Source organism: Amblyomma maculatum, chromosome 1 (assembly GCF_055883805.1).
Source record: "Amblyomma maculatum isolate TAMU_Amacu chromosome 1, ASM5588380v1, whole genome shotgun sequence".
Taxonomy (NCBI): domain Eukaryota; kingdom Metazoa; phylum Arthropoda; class Arachnida; order Ixodida; family Ixodidae; genus Amblyomma; species Amblyomma maculatum.
Genome location: NC_139344.1, coordinates 334,433,440 through 334,452,691, shown reverse-complemented (window position 1 = coordinate 334,452,691; position 19,252 = coordinate 334,433,440). Strand labels below are relative to the sequence as shown.

Here is a 19,252-nt window from a genome sequence, read left to right as displayed (position 1 = left end):
GTACTAGTATGTGACTGAAATTTCCGTGGCACATGCTTGCTGAGCTTTACACGAATGTTATTGGCAAGATTTTACGCCAATAGCGCCCTGCGAGCAAGTTCCGGGAAACGTCCGAATGTCCGCCACCGGATGTCCAACGGACGTCCGTGAGACGTGATCCGGAGCCACAAACGATAGTCCAAACGACGTCCGCGGTACGTATGTCGAACATAAGTGGATTTCCGTTGGACGTCCAAACATCCGAAAAAGGACGTCCGTCGGTCGTCCGTCGTACATCAATAGCCGTTCGGGGAAAGTGCGTAAACGTCTGTAAATAAAAGTGGTTCGAAATAAAGTAGCAGTACGTACAGTTTACGAAGATATTGGTATTTGTGTGGAAACATGGGTGGAACTCAGTTTGTGCTAATGGGTGCATATTCTGTATGGTGAAAAACCCAATCATTGTCAGGTTAACAGTTTGAGGTCTGACAATATGTTCAAACATCGTTGGGCTTAAGAAAAACCGACGTAAATAATGATACGAAACACAAGAGCGCAAACTATCAATTGAAATTTTATTGCGGTGAACACACATATATAGCATTACACATAAAAAACATACAAAAAACCGACAAGTCGGCAAAGTAGCTATTGTATCAAGGATGAACGTGATATGTCTGTCACAAAAAAAAAATTGTCTCCTTTTTCTTATTATTTTCCCAAAAATTCCTTATTTCGATAGGGTGACTGAAGGGTCGCTTACACATGTCCCATTCCCGGATTCTATACAGTGGGCCTCCCACAGTTCTCTTGTTAGCTTATCGTCCCCGAGAATGCTGGAAATCGCCACTTTTTGAGCGGGCGTTGGTTTCGATTTCAGAACCTTATGGTTGTAGCAGAAGGTAAAGTGTGTGAAGCTGGCGAGTCGTCCTCAAGGAGGATGAGAGAAATATTTCTGAATGCTTGTTCATAACATCTTAGAGCTGTAAATAACAAATGCAAATGAAAAAAATTTTCGTAGCCACCAGTGAGGATTGAACTCACGACCCCTGGTTTACAAGACCAGTGCTCTAACCACTGAGCTATGATGGCAGGCGCGTGAGGCAAGCGGATACAGGCTATTATAAACTAAATGCAGCGAAATGTGCATGATTTCTTTTGTGTTTCGGAGCACAATATCTGCTACAAGGTCTTTTGATTAGCGTCTAAACTATCTATTGTTAATCATTTAGTCACCCATTGTTGTACAAAGCGCCATATCATACTGCAGTCCAGTTTGACTACGCTCTTTGTTGTGTCTTGGTTTGACTGCACCGTGACCACCACCACCACCACCACCGCGCGCATGCCGATGACGGCTGTTGCGGTGTTTCGCCGCTGAAACTTCAACATCCGTGGTGAACTACGATTTATGGCGCAACTGTAAGCTAAGTGATGGCCTCGCGCAGAAAGACCACAATTCCGAAACGATTTGAACCACGTACTGACAACGACGGTGTGCAATTTGGGCAGAGCTCTACTGGAGAAGCACTTCCAAGCGACGACATCATTGGCGACTTTGAAGATGTTCCTCCTGTACAGAGTTTACCGAAAAGACGGAAAAGTAAGTTCATTTTCTTGTCGATGTTTTCGTGTATTCAGTAGTTTATTGCATATAATGTTACACTAACGGAAGCTACTTGCTATGAGAACGTTGTGTTGCAGTTTACTTTCTCTGAAACTACAGTTTAGCGTTCGCACTCTCTTTGTCACACTTTTGCTGCAGCCTCTCAACTATTATTCCCTTGTAATTTAGATGTGTGTTGTGAATGTCATATGCAAACTGTGTAGCCTCCGGTGGTGCTGTCATTGAACAACGTGCAATTCATTTTCTTTGTTCATCATGCCATGTTAGTATCAATTAAAACTGGTGTCAAATTCTCAATTGATGAGCTCCGAGCTCCGACATTTAATATTTATCAGTGTGTGTCAACTTACGCGAAGCAAAGTGAACGTTCTCGCGAAAGTGCTTGTAGCCGGCCGCATTTTTCCACTAAATTTAATCGGAGGACGTTTTCTTTCAGGCAAGGGCTGGAAATCGCCTTCCGATGTAAAACTGGAGGAGATTCTGGAAAACTACAATTCCGTGCTGCAAGTTGATCATCAGCATATAAATGCAGAGCACACTTTGTTTTGCCTTGGACGCTTGGATTTGACAGCACACACTGCTCTCGAGATTGGTGGTGGAATGCTTGAGAGCGCGTTGAGGAGCAGCCATAAACTTTACATTGGATGCAACGATGAGCAATCTGATTGCCATATTGTTTACAACCTGAATGGCCAGGTATGACATGTGCTCATTTCTTGCTTTTATCAAATATTTTTTGCCTAGAATGAAGGAGGCAACTTGTGCTTGGCTCCATTTCGTTGTCCCGCTTCTCAAATTGTAGCCTGATTGTGCATGACATGCAATGATCTGGAGATTGCAATAATATAACTGGGTGCACGTAGTGCAGTGCAGGACTTTGATAGAAGCGAGCCTTCTGTCAACAGTGGGGAGTGCTGTTTTCTCTTTCAGCTCATGCTCCTCTTGGCTTATTGGTTATTTTGAGATTCACATTTTCTCTGAGTAAATAAAATGTTATTTATATGGTGCTGCATAGAAACATATGCAGAGTGTAGGCACATAAGTGTGAAGTTGTGATTTTAGAACTGTTGGAATTGCGCTTCATGGTGGAGAATCGACAATAGCATAGGGTATGTCTAATAGGACCTGTGTGCATTAGCTCCATTGTTTTAAACAGCTTTTCTTTGTGCACCTTATAATATGTGTCAGTGTCATATGATTTCAGTTCATGCACTGCTTGCCTTATTGCTTCATTCATCTGACAAGCCTTATCAAATTCAGGAGTTCACACACCTAAGGGGCACTGAGGACAGTTCCATAGAAATATTTTCCTAAATAAAAATTGGTTCTGGTTATGTTGACAGTTGTCCAGCAGGAAAAGCACAGATACTGCAGACATAAGTGGAGTTAAAAAGCTTTTCACTAATCTGATCTAATTTGTGGATATTTTATTTATTCATTTATTTGACATATTTTCCAGGCCCGAAAGAAAGAAGGAAGAAAGAAAGTTTGTTTTTTCATAAAAAAACGGCTATTACGTAAATCATACAGAAGGAGGTCCCAGAGCTCAAGGCTGTGTCGGTACCTCCTATAGATGAATGTATAAACTTATGAACAATATTATTGGTACAGCAAACACAGTCAAAAGAGGCAAAACCGGCATACACAATATGGTAAAAAGAAAAAAAAGTAAGAATGCAATACAAGTTCAAAAATTTCATGCGTGGCTGGTATTGTTAAAATAAAGTACTTGAAGATTATATACAATTTGATACATCATCCCAACAGACAAAACACTCATGAATGAAATGTGAACAAACCGGTATACAAAGTGAAAAACTTGTTTGAAAGTTGTGTTACACTGTTGCGATAGTACGGATAACAGCTGTTGTTTAAAACCGGACAGAGATGGGGATTGTTTGACATGAGAAGGGAGGTTATTCCAAATTTGTAAAGAAGCAAAAAGAGTCATGGGCTTGCTGTAGTTTGTTCAAACGGTTGGTAATAGAAAATTGTTGTCCTTAGCAAATATTGTCCGATTATTATTGGTGAGGGCCTTTGAGGGGATATGGTGTTGTGCACAGCTTTATAAAGTAGTATTGCGAGACTAAAGATAATCAGTGAAGCGATCGGTAAAATTTTGTGATCACGAAAAAGTGATAGTGCATCGCTCAGGTATGAACTGTAGGTTATTATACGTATGGCCTGATTTTGAAGATGTTTCAGTTGATATAAATGGGATAGGTAAGTGTTTCCCCATGAAGTGATGCAGTAATTAAAATGACTATAAATGAATGTGTAGTAAAGAGATATTAAAGTGTCACGGTTGAAAAAGGGACGCGCTTTTAGTAGTGCTCTGATGCCAAAACCACATTCTTGTTTCAAGTTAGGAATGTGCTTATTGTATTTAAGGTTAGCGTCCAGAGTAACGCCAAGAAAGGTGCAATGTTCTGAAAGTTCAATGCAATGGGAATTAAAAGAAAGTGATGGGATGTGTATGGGAGCCTTGCAATCAGAGCTGAATACCATGAATGTTGTCTTAGAAGGGTTGATCTGCAAGCAGTTACAATGACACCAGTGTAAAATATTATTGAGATCTGCAGTGAGCATAGATGCTAATGAGTGATTGATTTATCAGTTGCTAATATAGTAGTATCATCGGGAAACGGTTCTGATTTAGCAAGACAACTAGGTAGATTTCATTTCATTTTTTCATTTTATTACCCTTTTACACAGGGGGGCAGAAGTCATCAAAACATGGTCAAAACATTACATAGTGTCATCACATATTAACAATACAAGGAAAATAAGGGAAGTTGGGATATACACAATTAACAAAAAATTAACAAACAATATTACATATGGGCAACACGAGCACAAGTCGGAGAAGAACAAAAGTAAACCAACGTAAAAACTTGAAAGAGGCGCAGCTCTCAGTTTGTTCTGCATTTTTGACTAAGCAAGCAATAGCGTTTCCAAAGCTTCTCTAAATTTTTCATGGTTCGTGAGGCAAACAATTTCTTTATTTAGATCGTGCCATTCACTAATTGCCTGATGAAGGAATGAAAACTGTAACAAGTTTGTTCGCGCAAAAGAAGGTTCTACTTTGTGATCATGGTCGCGGCGAGGAAAGGTTTGAGGGGCCGGTTTTATTTTCTCGATGCTGTAATTTTTAGGGTTATAGTAAAGCTTGTGGAAAAATATTAGGCGATTAATTTTTCACCTAGTCTCTAAAAGCTTGTGACCTAACTCTTGCTTAATTAAAGAAATGCTGGAATACGAGGAATAGTTGCATGCAATAAAACACGCAGCTTTGTTTTGCAGAGATTCAAGTTTAGCTATTAGGTATGATTGATGAGGGTTCCAGATAATTGAGGCATATTCGAGTTTCGGCCATATGATTGTGTTGTAAACAAGAAGTTTAGTGTCTTTGTTGCAATGACGTAATGACCTTCGCTTGAAACCCAGGGTTTTGTCATTAAGAATGCATTACAGAAAAAAGTGCAAGCTAAAGAAACAGTGCACAAATAAGTCATACATTCAAAATATGGCAGAAAATATAGTTCGGTTGAAATTTTTAACGTCTGTGATGGCTTTACTGAAAATGAAGGGTGGCTATCATTTCAAATCAAATCAATCAAATCAAATTTATTTACCAACAAGTGGATGGTCGCCTAGGCTTGACAAAGGCCCGGGAAACCCGTACACAACATAGCAGGAGCAAACAGTAAATTCCAGAAGTTGATTATACAATACGACCATGACATCCAAAAGGGTTATACAATGCATACGTCACTGCAGCATGATATGAAAACAAAACAATAAAGTTTATCAATAATAAAATCAATGGAAAAAGCTCAACAAGGCAGAAAGTTCGTAAAGGCGAGTATATTATTTAAAGTAAGAACACATGTATGGGTAGATTATATTTGCACAAAGTATGTTCTCAACTGCTTAGGACTAAAACCAACAGTGTCTTTATATTTGTTTATATTTGTTGTAAGTGAATGATGGTGTATATAGGGCAGCCCACGCTCCATGCTCGAAAGTCTGTGTTCATGCAAGTATTTTACTGCGAAATTGGCAGGTGATGGGGTCACTTGCATTTAATTCTTTGGTCTTTTCTAATATCAAAACTGTTTTTCTGAGGGTAGTCTCTTTGTAATTATAATATGGCATCTTATCTATACAGGTCAACTCCTGTTTGTCCCAAGTATTTCTCTAAAAGGAGTAAGGTCACCCAAGTTTCCAGTGCTTAATATTTTTTCTTTTAGTATTCTTGGAAACGGAAGAACTGGACAGCGGAATGCTTTAAATAATTTATTATGGCAGTGCTCTGTGCAAATAATTTTTGTTTGTTTGCTTCAGTTTCTTATTCCATTAATAAAGGGTGCACTAAACTAGCAAGCGTGGTTATCTGTAGTGAATTGTAAATATTCCAAATTTTCGAACAGAAAATTAAGTATTATTGTATTTGATTTGCTTATTGACTCAAATAGCACATGTCGGAAATTGTTCGAAAAAATTGAATTTGTTTGTAAAATTACAAATAATATGCTCATAGTTCGAATAGGGCACACAATAGCTTGAGGAAATGTATAGCGTGAACGGAGAGGACGGACGAAGAAGTACACAACACAAGCGCTTGTGTTGTGTACCTCTTCGTCCGTCGTCTCCATTCAGGTTTTATACTTCCTCAAGATGAACATAACCCAACCAGCCTGACATGCCATAGTCCATAGTTTCCTGGACAATTGTTTCAAAGCATATGCTCAAAAGAGAGGTCAGAAGTGTGACACGATCCATATGTCTGGCGGCACAAACAATGCTTATACATATGGCCTTCAAAATGTGTTGATGCAACGGGGTTCAGGTAAGCATTATTTTGTGCATATCATCATCAGTAAGAAAACATAATTTTACTATTTTGCACGTAATGGTGCTCATAGAGTTCACGTTGCTTGTTCCCTAGTGAACACCAATGTTGTGCCTTTTAATGCTGCAGCTTAAGTACCATCACCTATAGTGGCACTGCAAGTACTTTGCTCTTTTGGCATGACAATTAATTTTTTGCATATATTAGTAAAAGCAGCAAATAATAACAGAGATATTCAGTTTATATTTGATTTGATGCTTTCACTGTCTGGTTCTTATTTGATTCAATAATTAACTATGCTATTTGTATTAAGTTCAGTTTTGGAAAGACACAATTTGCTCATCTTTAGTTATCTGGTAAAACAGTTGGAGACTTATCTTTGCAATTCCATTAATCATGTTCTCTTTCATTCTTTGCAGTGGCTGTTATTGAGTGGAACAATGGCCATCGCTAAGGAGCTGCAAGATATTCTGTCGAATAGAAGATATGCCTGGCTTACCTTGGCTGAAGTGGTGGACATGCACATTGTGTTAGATGTATTGCTTCCACCATCCAGCGTGTTCCGTATTTCCCACCCCGGTGACACACCACGCAACTCCGTCTTCTTTGAAATGCAGGCTCTTGTTCATCATTTCTTTGGAATCACTCACACTACAAGTATGTCAAATGCCATGCTGGCTCATAATGGAGGCTGTATTGATAGTGTAAAAATAGTGTACTCTATTAGAGGGACCCTGAAACTAACCGTTCAGTTTCTTGCATTGTTTCTTGGGTCCTCGATCATATGAATCTATGCATGCCTCAACATCGATAACTTTTTTTTTCACCCACTTTGTTTAAGATGCAGCCATACTGTCCTTTCTTATAGCTAGGGGTTGGAGTTTTCATTTTCATTTGGGAGGGCTTTGAAAGTGAAAATTAGTTAACATCAGCACCTGTTTGGTGCCTTCACCTTCCAACTGTGGTAGGTGGTGGTTCAGTGGAATTCCCTCTCTGCCAATCCGCCTTTTTCTCAAGGCTGCTCTGCGCATGTGCGCCCCTTCCTTGGTTGAAAACGAACCACCAGCCCCAGCTTCACATGCGCAGTTCTTGGTCTCCCCGATCATGACAGCTAGAGCTTATTTTAGGGGCCATGCGCAGTTCGTATTCGTCACACGCATATGCGACAAATTGCAGTAGCTGTCAAACACACACATTGCCATTTCTCGGACGGCTTTGTCTCCCAAGGATACCTTCAACCAGTAGCAGACGAATTTTCTACCACTCCCTATGGGCACTAAACCTTGGGAAAAAGGCGGATTGTGGCCACTTGGCGCAGTCGGCAGATGGCACAGCAATTGGTTGTGCAGGTGTGACTGCGCGGGTAGCTTTGTATTTACAGGGTACAAAACTCAAGCAAATATGCATTGCTCGCACGTGAGTGTCCAGGCTAAACTAAAAAATCAGTCAAAAGCCATTTAGAGCCTATTTTGGCTTCTTAGTGAGCACAAGCAGTGCATTTACCCATAACTTATGCACAAACTGTCGTACTACTTGGGAGCTGTTCTTGGAAAAGGAAGTGCTATCAACAATGAAAAAATGGTAATGGAGGTGAAATGAGCCATCAGAAAAAAATGATGCATGTGTAAGTTAACATTTCAAAACTGGGTGTCCACAAAACAAGTGTGACAGATACTGCACCTTTCCTTTCCTGTGAGCCAGTTATTTTATAATTATTGAAATTTTAGTTTTTAAGTTTTCCTATGGCTTGACACTAGAGCAAGGAATTGCATGTTCTGGGTTCTTGCAGCAGCGATGAAACTTTTGCTGAACTGTAGGGATGGTTAGAATGTGTAGAATGTGGCACTGTTTTCATGACACTTCTGCACAATTTTAAGTCGGTGTCCTTAAATGCAATGGAGAAACCCACTCAACCAAACAAGTGACCTCACCGTGTGATGACAGCAAACAAACAGCGCTTCCTTAGCAAACGACACTAATGCAAAACCTCTCAAAATATGGACCGTAGCAGGCTGTCTAGGCAGTTCAAGCATTTTGTCCCGCCACTGGCTTCTGTAATTTGTCAATTTTCTTCTTTGGCTGTGTTTAACTCCTGTCTAATAGCAAGCCATTGCTTGCCTCTTAAAGGTACAGACGTTTTTGGTTTTGCGAAATTTCGAAAATGGAATTCAGCATATTGTTGTCCATTTTTCTTGTTTTAATCTGAAAAAAACCAACTTGTGCTTATAGGAGACTCACTGTGCAGCCAATGATTGTGAACTGAATTTTTTGCGGTACTTCCCTGATGGGGCTGGGACAGGTGGGTCACCACCGCTTGTGGCGGGGGCTAGCCTGCCACAGAATTTTTATCTGTTGTAGACTGTCATTGCACCCGCCACCGTTTTGGTGGTGGACGACGGCTGTTGTTGCGGCGTGCATCTTTCTCTCCCTCTTCCTTTTCTTTCTTCTCTATTTTCTCTTCTGTCTGCACGAGGCAGTGAAGGTCGCTCAGCTATGGAGCCAGTAGCAGGCCTATGCATTTTCTTTTCCTTCTTCCTACAGCCATAGCAACAACAACTACTGAATTTTGGCTTTTTTTTTTTTTTTGAGGGGCTGTACATTCACATGTATTTCAAGTAAGACTGAAAGTATGCAGAGATATTCTGGGTTCCTTGGCACTTTTTTAAAGCTGTGGGGTTCCCTTAGGCTAAAGAAATTGAATACCCTGCTCTGTTGCCTTAGTGGAAAGTTTGAATGGTGTCTCAAGCATATGTATATGTATAGCTATATGTTATGCCTTATAACCTAGAGTGTACATTCAGTCTTGTACAACACATTCACAATGTGCTATATTGTAGTGATTCAGATTGATGCAAATGTCAAACAGTGAAAATTTCTTCTTGAATGCTTGTTTAGTTTTCTACTTTTGTCTTGAGTGGCTGGGATACTGGCAAAACTTTTTTTCTCAGAACCATGTTATTTATATCTGAAATGTTTTCATTGTGATTGCTCGTTTATGAATGTCTCATTCTATTTGTCGTTATGACTTCACTTTGGGTGCTGGCAGAGAGCAGAAGAAGAACGGTAGATGCATGTATGCCGAATTAATGAAAAGATAGATAAGCATGAGTAAGATTCATTTCTACTAAAAGAAAAATTAAACCTTGGCACTGAAGTTTATGTCATAGGTTCAAGCTGCAAAAATGTGATGTTGGCAGCGCATAGGGCAACACTTGTGCAGTCGTCCACAAGCCTGTCTAGAGTGCTTGAACGGCATGTCGGGCAGTACACCTGCATCATTTATGAGTGGCCCAGGGCTCAAAACAAGACCTTATCATGGAGGTACACCCACAGATCATATTAAACTTTTCATGGCTTTGAGAACTTTATTGGGCCTTCCAGGCTTAGGTGACGGCTTTAAATACGTAATAGGATTGTGCAGGGTTGCAATACTCGAAGCAGCTTATGCTGTGTAATGTTCAATAAAGCTTGCCATTCCAGTGCTCTAGATGAGTGTATGGATGACTGCTCGAATAGAAACCTTTCCCTACATTTTTCTGTGTTTTAATGTTGCCTGTTGGGTGATGTATGGACTAATAGTACAATGGTGGCCTATACTTCATCTCGCAGGTTGTTTGTAGCGCTGTGGAAGCTACAGCTCTCTAGTCCAATCAGGGCGGCAGGAACACAGCTAATACTAGTCTGTCAGGTGTTTGAACAGCGTTGAACTGTTTGTGAAACAACTGCTGCAGTATATGGAAAATTATTTCCAGATATTCATTTTTTACAATGCTAGCAAGTGTTTAACTCACTGGTTAAATTGGAAGAGAAACTTCGTACTAAAACAGCACTGTCAAAGACTGTTTCTAAGTCCGTCTGGAAAACTGCTGGGTACAAGCATTTTCCATGCCTGATGCTCAGCTTCTTTAGGGTGCAGTGTTTTCAAACACGTCTTTGATAGCACTTCGTGCAGACCAGACATGTTACTCGGAGTACCCTTTGGCCAAGTTGCCTTTTTGAGATATAAGTCAAGCCATCATAATTATTGAGTGAAAAGAGTTGTGTGTATTCATTACAGACGACATTCAACAAAGGAAAGGATGAGAACGAGAAAAGGCACACAATTAAAATGCTGTATATATCAAGTCAAATCTTTCTCGATTGGTTTCATCTTGAACACTGCCAAGCAGAATCTTAGTTTTGAGTGTGATGGTCTTTGTTTTGTGTGTGCCTGTATTTAGAGACTCTTCTTGTGATGGTAAGCATGCCACATATGGTAACAACAACAAATTAGTCACATGATTGATGTAAATGTCTTATTATCTTCAACAGGGCAACTAGAGACCCAGCAATTTCAAAGACAGGACTTTGACCTACTGTACACAAGGGTTGCTGCTGCTCAATCTTCGCAAGCAACTACAGGTGAAGACGACGTGTTGTGTGGTGCTGATGTGCAGCATCCGATGCTGATACCGACGCTACGACCCTACCAGCGAGAGGTGGTGAAATGGATGTTGAGGAGAGAACTGCAATCACATTCTGAGGTTACCGTTGACAACTTTCTTTACACTCGGCTGGCCGATAGGCATGGGAAGGTTCTCTACTACAACAAATATGGAGGCTTGTAAGTGTGGCTTTTTCCCTTTAGAATAATTTTTTGTGTCTTGTTGGTTCTGTTTGAAGCGGGAACCTGGTTTCATTGGGTTGGTGGAAAATGCATTCTTATCTGATGAGAACAAGAGAGACTTTCTTTTTGTCGTGGCAAAAAATAGAAACTTTGTTCTTTTTTTTTTTTTTTTTTTTCATGAATAGCTTGTGACCTGTCAATAATGGAAATTTAAAATTCTGCTCTAACTTGTGGGTGAAAATTTTTGTCTATAGTAATTTTTGGAAAGGGACAACTGCTGTGCATTCCTCTTGATGAATTTGGTTGTGCTGCGCCTAATCCGCAGTGGGTTACAAGATAAGAAATTCAGTTGTAATAAGAAAGATTACATGTGTGAAAGTGTGAGACTTGTCTAGAATCCTTCAGGGTTTTTCAGTTGTTTCTGAAATGTTTGGTTGGTTTGGTTTGTAGGGTTTAATATCCCGAAGTGACTCAGGCTGTGAGAGACGCAGATTTCCCGAAAAGGGTGAACAGATTTGTCTATTCGGTAGGTCATGCCGTCACGTAGCATTCAAGCTGACTTTTTTTCGTCTGCGTGCAGCGGAGAATATACAGACCTATTCGAAAGCTGCCATGTGGTTTGACGCAGCTATATGAAATCGCCATTCTTCTGGTGGTGTACAGAAACTGAACCGCTTAGTGATGTCATAATGAAAAGAGATGGCGGGGCATGTGTTACTTGCACCTTGCAAGTCAATTGTGTCCTGAGAGCTTATATTCTGCTTCTTTATATCTGGTAGTGTTATAACCTTCACACAGCAGTAGATTAAGTAGCCCAGAAAGCTGCTTTACTAGAATATCATTGAGTGATGTGTTGGTGTAGATGCATTGCAAACAGTTTTTTACAGCATTGGCTATACGCCCGGGTGTCCACAAACGCATGGGATAAGCACGGGCGCAGAGCAGTTGCAGGAAACTTTTAAGCCTTCTCTGCAGTTCATGTGAACCTGTGATCTAGCATCAAGGTGGCATCGTCCTTGTTACAGTCAGTTCTGTATGGCGCATTGCAGCCCATAAATGTGCTGTCACATGTTCGCTTGTTACCTCTCCAAAGATGGGGCTTCCCTACCATTGTAACGGTCTACCTTCATGTCGATTGACATATGTAACATGCCTTAGACAGCTTTATTTTGTGGCTCCTAGGGTGGGGTTCGTTGCCTCAATTCCTGATGTGTTGGTCTAGTGTTTTCGGAGTTAGAGCCAACTGTGTGCTGGGCTTTGGTGTCACGCACTGTGCTAGCTTTCACTGTACGCTTTAACAACTAGCAGTTCACACATTTGGTGCTGCTCATGAAGGTTAACGGGACACTTTCCATTTTTTGCTGTTAGTAAAAATTTGATTGTTTGGGTGCTTGGTTTTGTACATGTTCATTCGGCAGGAAAAAAAAAAAAAAACATATTTATTGGTCGGGAAATTTTGAGTTTTGAATGGAACATTTTTCCTCGTCACTCAATTCAAGCGTGTGCCCTGAAAATGATGTTGAGAACATTGTGGACTCTGTGATCACCACGTTTAGCCGCAAAGGCCCGTGGGGGAAAAAATAAATAAATAAATTAATAAAAAAAAACATGCATTTATTATTTATTTTAAGTGGGAGTAGCCTCTGTCACTAGTAATCGTAGAGTGGTTTACTGCAATGTTGCAGCTTTGTAGGGGAGAAGGTTGACTTAGTGCGCACAGCCAGACCTGGCGGCATTCTGGCCGATGAAATGGGACTTGGCAAGACAGTGGAGGTTCTGGCCTGCATCCTTCACCACCCGATGCCCAGTTTCAATCCAGCTTCGGTGAGTGTGAAGCTCAGAAACTTGGGCTAAACTCTCAGAATCTGTTTCTAGGATGCTGTGCATTGTTGTTTTTGTGGGTGTTATTGGCTGTGATCTTAACCGGCTAAGCCCGGGAGAAGGCTGTTTCAGTGATTTCAAGTCGCGCTGCTTAGTGCTTACTGTTGTACAGTCACTGTTACGAGCACTAGCCAGAAGCGTGTAATCGCCGCCAGCTAAGATTAAGCAGAGAAGTATGAACAGTGGCTGCCATCAGTGGGTCTTTGATGGATGATGCATTTTAGTGGGGTGTTAGCCATGGTGCATGCATGCATGCACAGGATGGTCATTTTAGTCTACATATTGTGTTGGTGGTTAATTTTCTCAAGAGTGTTTTGGGAGTCATGGAGCTTCTAGATGCAATACGCACAGTCTTATAAAAAGTATTAATGCGGTAACGCTAAAGACTCCATTCTTGGCACTGTGAGTGAAAAGTCATGAGCATGTCTCTGGCAGGTGGTAGTTGGCAGGTGACATGACTGAGCACTGATTGGTGAGTTATGTGATGCTGTGAGACCACAAGACATGATTGAGTTGGCAGGAACTGCCAATATCTAGTAACTCCTTTGAGTAGTGAGTCAAATCATCCGTGACCTTTGGTTCCCTAGTCAAACAGGCTAGTTGTATGCTGCGCAGGCATGTTCATACAGCTCAGTTAAAGCAGGACTATCTGTGTCGGGTGGCCTTTCACATAATGTGGTAGCTTACAACTGCATGCCTCCAAATCCCTAAACATCCTAAAAGTCCTTTCACGCAAACATTGGGGATCTGATAGGGCATGCCTTTTGCATATATATCGCTTCGTTGTGCGCTCCTCCTTGGACTATGCAAGCATAGTTTATGGAGCAGCTAGGCAATCATATTTAAAGAAATTAGACCCAGTGCATAACTTAGGCCTCCGCCTTGCTTGTGGTGCATACAGAACATCTCCTGTGCATAGCCTCTATGTTGAAACTAACGAGCCTTCTCTGAAAGATAGACGAGCTTTACTTACATGCGCATATGTCCTCAAAATAAGGACACGGAAAAAACACATCTGTTACCCGATTGTCACAACTTGCCCCTCCCGAACAATATTCTCAAATAAGCCTCAGACAACAAGACCATTGATAATGCGATTTGAAGACATTTGCCGTGAGCTCCATATTCTGGACACCTTGCCTGATGTCGCTCAAGAAAATGGGCCCCTGGCCCCATGGTACAACTTTCCAACAGTCTGTGACCTCACTCTTACACAGTTCAAAAAGAGCGAAACTCCTACAGAACATATATTACAAGAATATCACGCACTAAAAGAGAAATACAGCAAATGCACAGAGTTTTACACAGACGGATCAAAAACTGCCTCCTATGTGGGCTGCGCTGTAGTGGATCGGAACTCCGAAAAAATTATTCGACTTCCTCAATGTGCATCAGTATTTGCAGCCGAGTGTTATGCTATCCGGGTAGCTGTAGCAAAAATTGTGTACGAGGGTACTGAGAACAGTGTTATCTATACAGATTCACTGAGTGTGCTCACAGCTCTAAACTCCAGAAATGCAGTCATGCCATTACTCGGTAACATAATACACGATGTAATAAAGATATCAGCCCAAGGACATAACATAATATTCTGTTGGGTTCCAAGCCACATGGGCATTGAAGGAAATGAGAGAGCGGACGTGTGTGCTGCTCAGGCAGGCAGGAAAGAAATAGAGAAAATAAACATACCTTATAAGGATTGCATAAAGTTAATTAAACGAAAACAAAAGGATATATGGCAGTCTATATGGAATAACCAGGAAAGTAATAAATTGCACCTCGTAAAGCCTATAATAGAAGAATGGGAAACAAGCACTCATCAGGAACGCTTCATGGAGGTTACAGTATGCCGTCTGCGTATCGGGCACACACATCTCACGCATAATTTTTTACTAATGAAACAAGATAAGCCTACGTGTGGAGAATGCGGAGAAGTACTCACAGTCAACCACATCCTGATTGCATGCCCAAAACTAGAGACACTACGGAGAAAGCATTTCACTATTTTTTATGATCATGCCATCCCTTTCCATCCCAAATTACTTTTAGGAGAAAGAGCAATAATAAACTTAACATGTGTTCTTAGTTTTTTAAAAGAAGCAGACGTTCTGAATAAACTGTAAACTTAAACGAACCTTCTTCCCCTTTTCAAATAAGAACAGATTTTAACCTTGCTCTTGGCGCATGATAGCCTCAGTTGCTTATGCGCCATAAAACCCCAATACAATACAATACAATACAACTGCATGCCAGTGGGTATTATGAGGCAACAGTGGCACAAACTAAGGGATTAAAGATTAAGCAAGCAATAAACTGCAGGTGTTCAAATGAGATTTTCAAATGGGAGTCGCAGATAGGAGCTGCGCGTCGTACAGATGAAGCCTAAGTGTCGCAGAAATCATTTTTCTTTTAGTTACTAGCTACACTCAAGGCTGTTGCTATTCAAGCAAGCTATTTAGTTACGTATTAATAATAAAGGACAAAGCTCATGCAAAACATTTTTAAAATCTGACTAATAAAACTTGCAAATGTCAGCTTTATGCTACATATTAAAGCAAGAACCAAAGAATGGTTATGTCGGGCTACTCATACAGTTGTCGCTAAGGATGATGGTGGTGTGACCCAGCTATACTGCTAACCCAACAAAACTGAAGTGGCACCTTGGGGTAATGTGCATGACATGGCAAAGAGGTACTATGTCCTGTCTTTTCCTCATTGTGTCTTCACCAGCAAGACTGATTTATCCTCAGAATGCTGAGCTAGCATCTCCTGCTTTGTGCCTCCTCCTTTCTATTGTAGATTGAGGCCTGTGGCCGCAGCAATGTGCCACCACGAAGCATTGCATCTCCTCGCCATGCTGAGGCTGCGGTAACCTTCTTCCCTAAGCTTTTTTTCCAGCATAGGGCTGTTGCAATGCATAGGGTTTCTGCAATGCGCCGACAGCGCAGCACCCTCTTGTATTGGACTATGATGCACCTCATCCGCTTCCACTGCATTTTAGTTGAAAAGCCTCGCACCCTCTCTCTGTGCTGCACATCTGTTAAAGTTTTTTACCCATCCTGTAGCTTCTGCCGTGTTTTACATCTCCTCTCTGCACCTTCACTAGAGGGTCAAGAGACTGTTCCTTGTCTGTTTATTTCCTGTCACCTGTTGCAAATAACCAGAGATAGGCTTATTTAGAACCATGGTGTGTAGACTTCAGTAACTGCAGCAGAGTCAGAGAAATTAGTGGCTCGGCCAAAAATTTAAATGTGTCCCCTAAGGCTCAAATAGCAAGAGGACGCCTCTAAAGAAGTGCTCTCCATTTTTGGGGCTAAGACGCTTGTCATTTTGGTGCAGGCTCAAGCGAGTGACACAGAAGAGTATGAGTTGTCTGATGAGGATCACTCCTTGGCGGAGGACTTGGCTGACCTCCCTCAAGGCACCCGGGTGGATTGCCTGTGTGGTGGCCTCGCAGAGGGTACAGGTATTGAGGAGGTGGTGCGCTGCCCTCGATGTGGGGCTTACTACCACTTGGACTGCACTGCAAGTGGCGGCCTGGCCCCAGGCACTAGGTATCTCTGCCCACACTGCTGGGTGGACCCTGCAAAGGTGGGTGGCGAGAAACGTTTGGTTAAATATATTTGTCTGTCGGTCACAAGGAGACCAAGTGTTGCGGAAACTGTTCCATTCGGCGCATGCACCAACCACACTGTGAGGAATCAGATGAAGGAGGGTGTGAAAGAAGGGAAAGAAGTAGGTGCACCGCAACGGAGGGCACAAAATTTTTTTTGACAATGTGGGGCACTTTTATGTGCGTTTTTATCACACCGCTCACGTGCCCATTTCACATTCATCGAAGTGCAGCAGCTGCAGCTTAGATCAGATCCTTGCTGCATTGTTGTTTCAGAGTTTTTCAGTTCTGTTTGACTTGGTGTGAATTTGGGATCTAGCCGCACATTTTTCTGATGCGAAAATATTTCCGATTTGGTGATGTGTTCTAGCTATTCTTCTCATATTGTGCATGCATAGGCTCCTAGGGGAAGAAATTGACATGTAAAAGGGCTTATTCTGGTTAAATTATTCAATTCAGATTTTTTTTTTTTCAAAACCTGTGTAAATGGGTTGTAGAGCAAGGTGGATGTCGCATGCACTATAGAACATAATGATTAGGTAGCTAATTTTCTAAAATTAACTAATCAGCTTTTTAATTCTTGATTTGGAAAAGCAATATATTATATAAAAAAATTGAAAATCGTCAATATCAAAAGGCAATCCTTTTTTTTTTTAAATTGTCTTAGTCGCCGAGTGGCTCGAAATATCGAACGTCAAAAATACACATCTGAAAGTTTGTTGAATTTGCCTTCATGCATTGCACATATATAAAATGGTGTTTGTATTTTTTTATGCATCAAGTACACCGTTTATATATTTATATTCGATGATGTAGGAAGTTAACATAATTATGTTGAGAATACTACCCAAGGCGAGGCCATTTTATAGACAAGGTCAGTTGTTGGGCGAGTTGGTGACGATGTTCCATATCTACAGCGCGATAAACGGGACAAGAGAACACAATAACGACAAACACAGCGCTGACTGACAACTGATTTTTTATTGCTTGTCCAGTCGGTATATATACCCCACTGGAAGGCAGAGATAGAAATCAAGACACACAGATCATGAGAACACATAAAATTCACACTACTACAGGGTCGCATCAACATTCGCATTCGAGATAAGCTGTTTCTTTTTCTGATAATGCCACAGATGGTGCACTTATACAACTTTCCGAGAGCCTCGCTGTCATTTGTGCTTCCACCACCTCTCTAGTCAACTGGTCACGATGGCTTCCTAAAATCATACACTCATTGTACAAAGGTTGGCAGGCACTCCTATCGTCACCTTCGTCACCTTCCTTGCAGCTGCTGCAGTGCTTAGCCACGTGACCGGTAATAGGGACATGCGTAACATTATAATAATGTTCTTTTAATCTTTCGTTAAGACATCGGCCAGTCTGGCCGATGTAACTCTTCCCACATGATAGCGGCAGGGAATAGATTACACCTTCCTGGCACTTCACAAATTTTTTGGCGTGTCTTTTTCTGCAGCCGCTTGGTTCATCGTTAACCAAATTAACTTTTTTTACCAGTTTCGAGAGTCGGTTAGGAGCCGAAAAGACAACGTCGACTCCGGCATGCTTGCCAATCTTTCTCAGGTTATGTGATACCTGATGCATATATGGCACCACAGCAAACTTCATCTTCTTTTTATCTGGTCTTTTCCCGCCTTTCATAAAAAGAAGATGAAGTTTGCTGTGGTGCCATATATGCATCAGGTATCACATAACCTGAGAAAGATTGGCAAGCATGCCGGAGTCGACGTTGTCTTTTCGGCTCCTAACCGACTCTCGAAACTGGTAAAAAAAGTTAATTTGGCTAACGATGAACCAAGCGGCTGCAGAAAAAGACACGCCAAAAAATTTGTGAAGTGCCAGGAAGGTGTAATCTATTCCCTGCCGCTATCATGTGGGAAGAGTTACATCGGCCAGACTGGCCGATGTCTTAACGAAAGATTAAAAGAACATTATTATAATGTTACGCATGTCCCTATTACCGGTCACGTGGCTAAGCACTGCAGCAGCTGCAAGGAAGGTGACGAAGGTGACGATAGGAGTGCCTGCCAACCTTTGTACAATGAATGTATGATTTTAGGAAGCCATCGTGACCAGTTGACTAGAGAGGTGGTGGAAGCACAAATGATAGCGAGGCTCTCGGAAAGTTGTATAAGTGCACCATCTGTGGCATTATCAGAAAAAGAAACAGCTTATCTCGAATGCGAATGTTGATGCGACCCTGTAGTAGTGTGAATTTTATGTGTTCTCATGATCTGTGTGTCTTGATTTCTATCTCTGCCTTCCAGTGGGGTATATATACCGACTGGACAAGCAATAAAAAATCAGTTGTCAGTCAGCGCTGTGTTTGTCGTTATTGTGTTCTCTTGTCCCGTTTATCGCGCTGTAGATATGGAGCCATTTTATAAATGTGCAATTTAAAAAGTGGACTTAACTTGAATGTTTATGGCCTTAAATTTGCATTATAATGTTACCCCTTAAAATAAAAAAATGTGCAGCAAAGTGAAAAGGCTGCCATGCTGTGATCCTTGGAGTGCCTAATTCCTTGAGAGAGAGTCTCTCCCGCTCTACTCTCTCTCTCTCTAGAGAGAGGGAGTGATGGGTGGGGGAGAAAGAAGAAAGGGGATGGAGGGGAGGAGGAGGAGGAGGAGAGAGGGTATCACTAACTGCAAATATCGGTCACTGTATACC

The 19,252-nt window shown here is 41.4% G+C and overlaps 1 protein-coding gene and 1 non-coding gene across 2 annotated transcripts in view; one reads left to right on the top strand and one right to left on the bottom strand.

Moving 5' to 3' along the window:
- Positions 1 to 998: 998 nt before the first annotated feature.
- Positions 999 to 1,071, bottom strand: TRNAT-UGU (transfer RNA threonine (anticodon UGU)). The gene has a single exon. It is a non-coding gene; the product is annotated as a tRNA-Thr (tRNA).
- Positions 1,072 to 1,263: 192 nt separating this feature from the next.
- LOC146207473 (E3 ubiquitin-protein ligase SHPRH) overlaps positions 1,264 to 19,252 on the top strand; it is a 61,808-nt gene continuing 43,819 nt past the window's right edge. The window contains exons 1-6 of the mRNA XM_084587645.1: positions 1,264 to 1,582; positions 2,043 to 2,302; positions 6,881 to 7,118; positions 10,773 to 11,064; positions 12,753 to 12,891; positions 16,288 to 16,539. Of these exons, the coding sequence (XP_084443771.1) occupies positions 1,414 to 1,582; positions 2,043 to 2,302; positions 6,881 to 7,118; positions 10,773 to 11,064; positions 12,753 to 12,891; positions 16,288 to 16,539 (1,350 nt within the window). The 5' untranslated portion in view covers positions 1,264 to 1,413. The remainder of the gene's footprint in view (positions 1,583 to 2,042; positions 2,303 to 6,880; positions 7,119 to 10,772; positions 11,065 to 12,752; positions 12,892 to 16,287; positions 16,540 to 19,252) is intronic.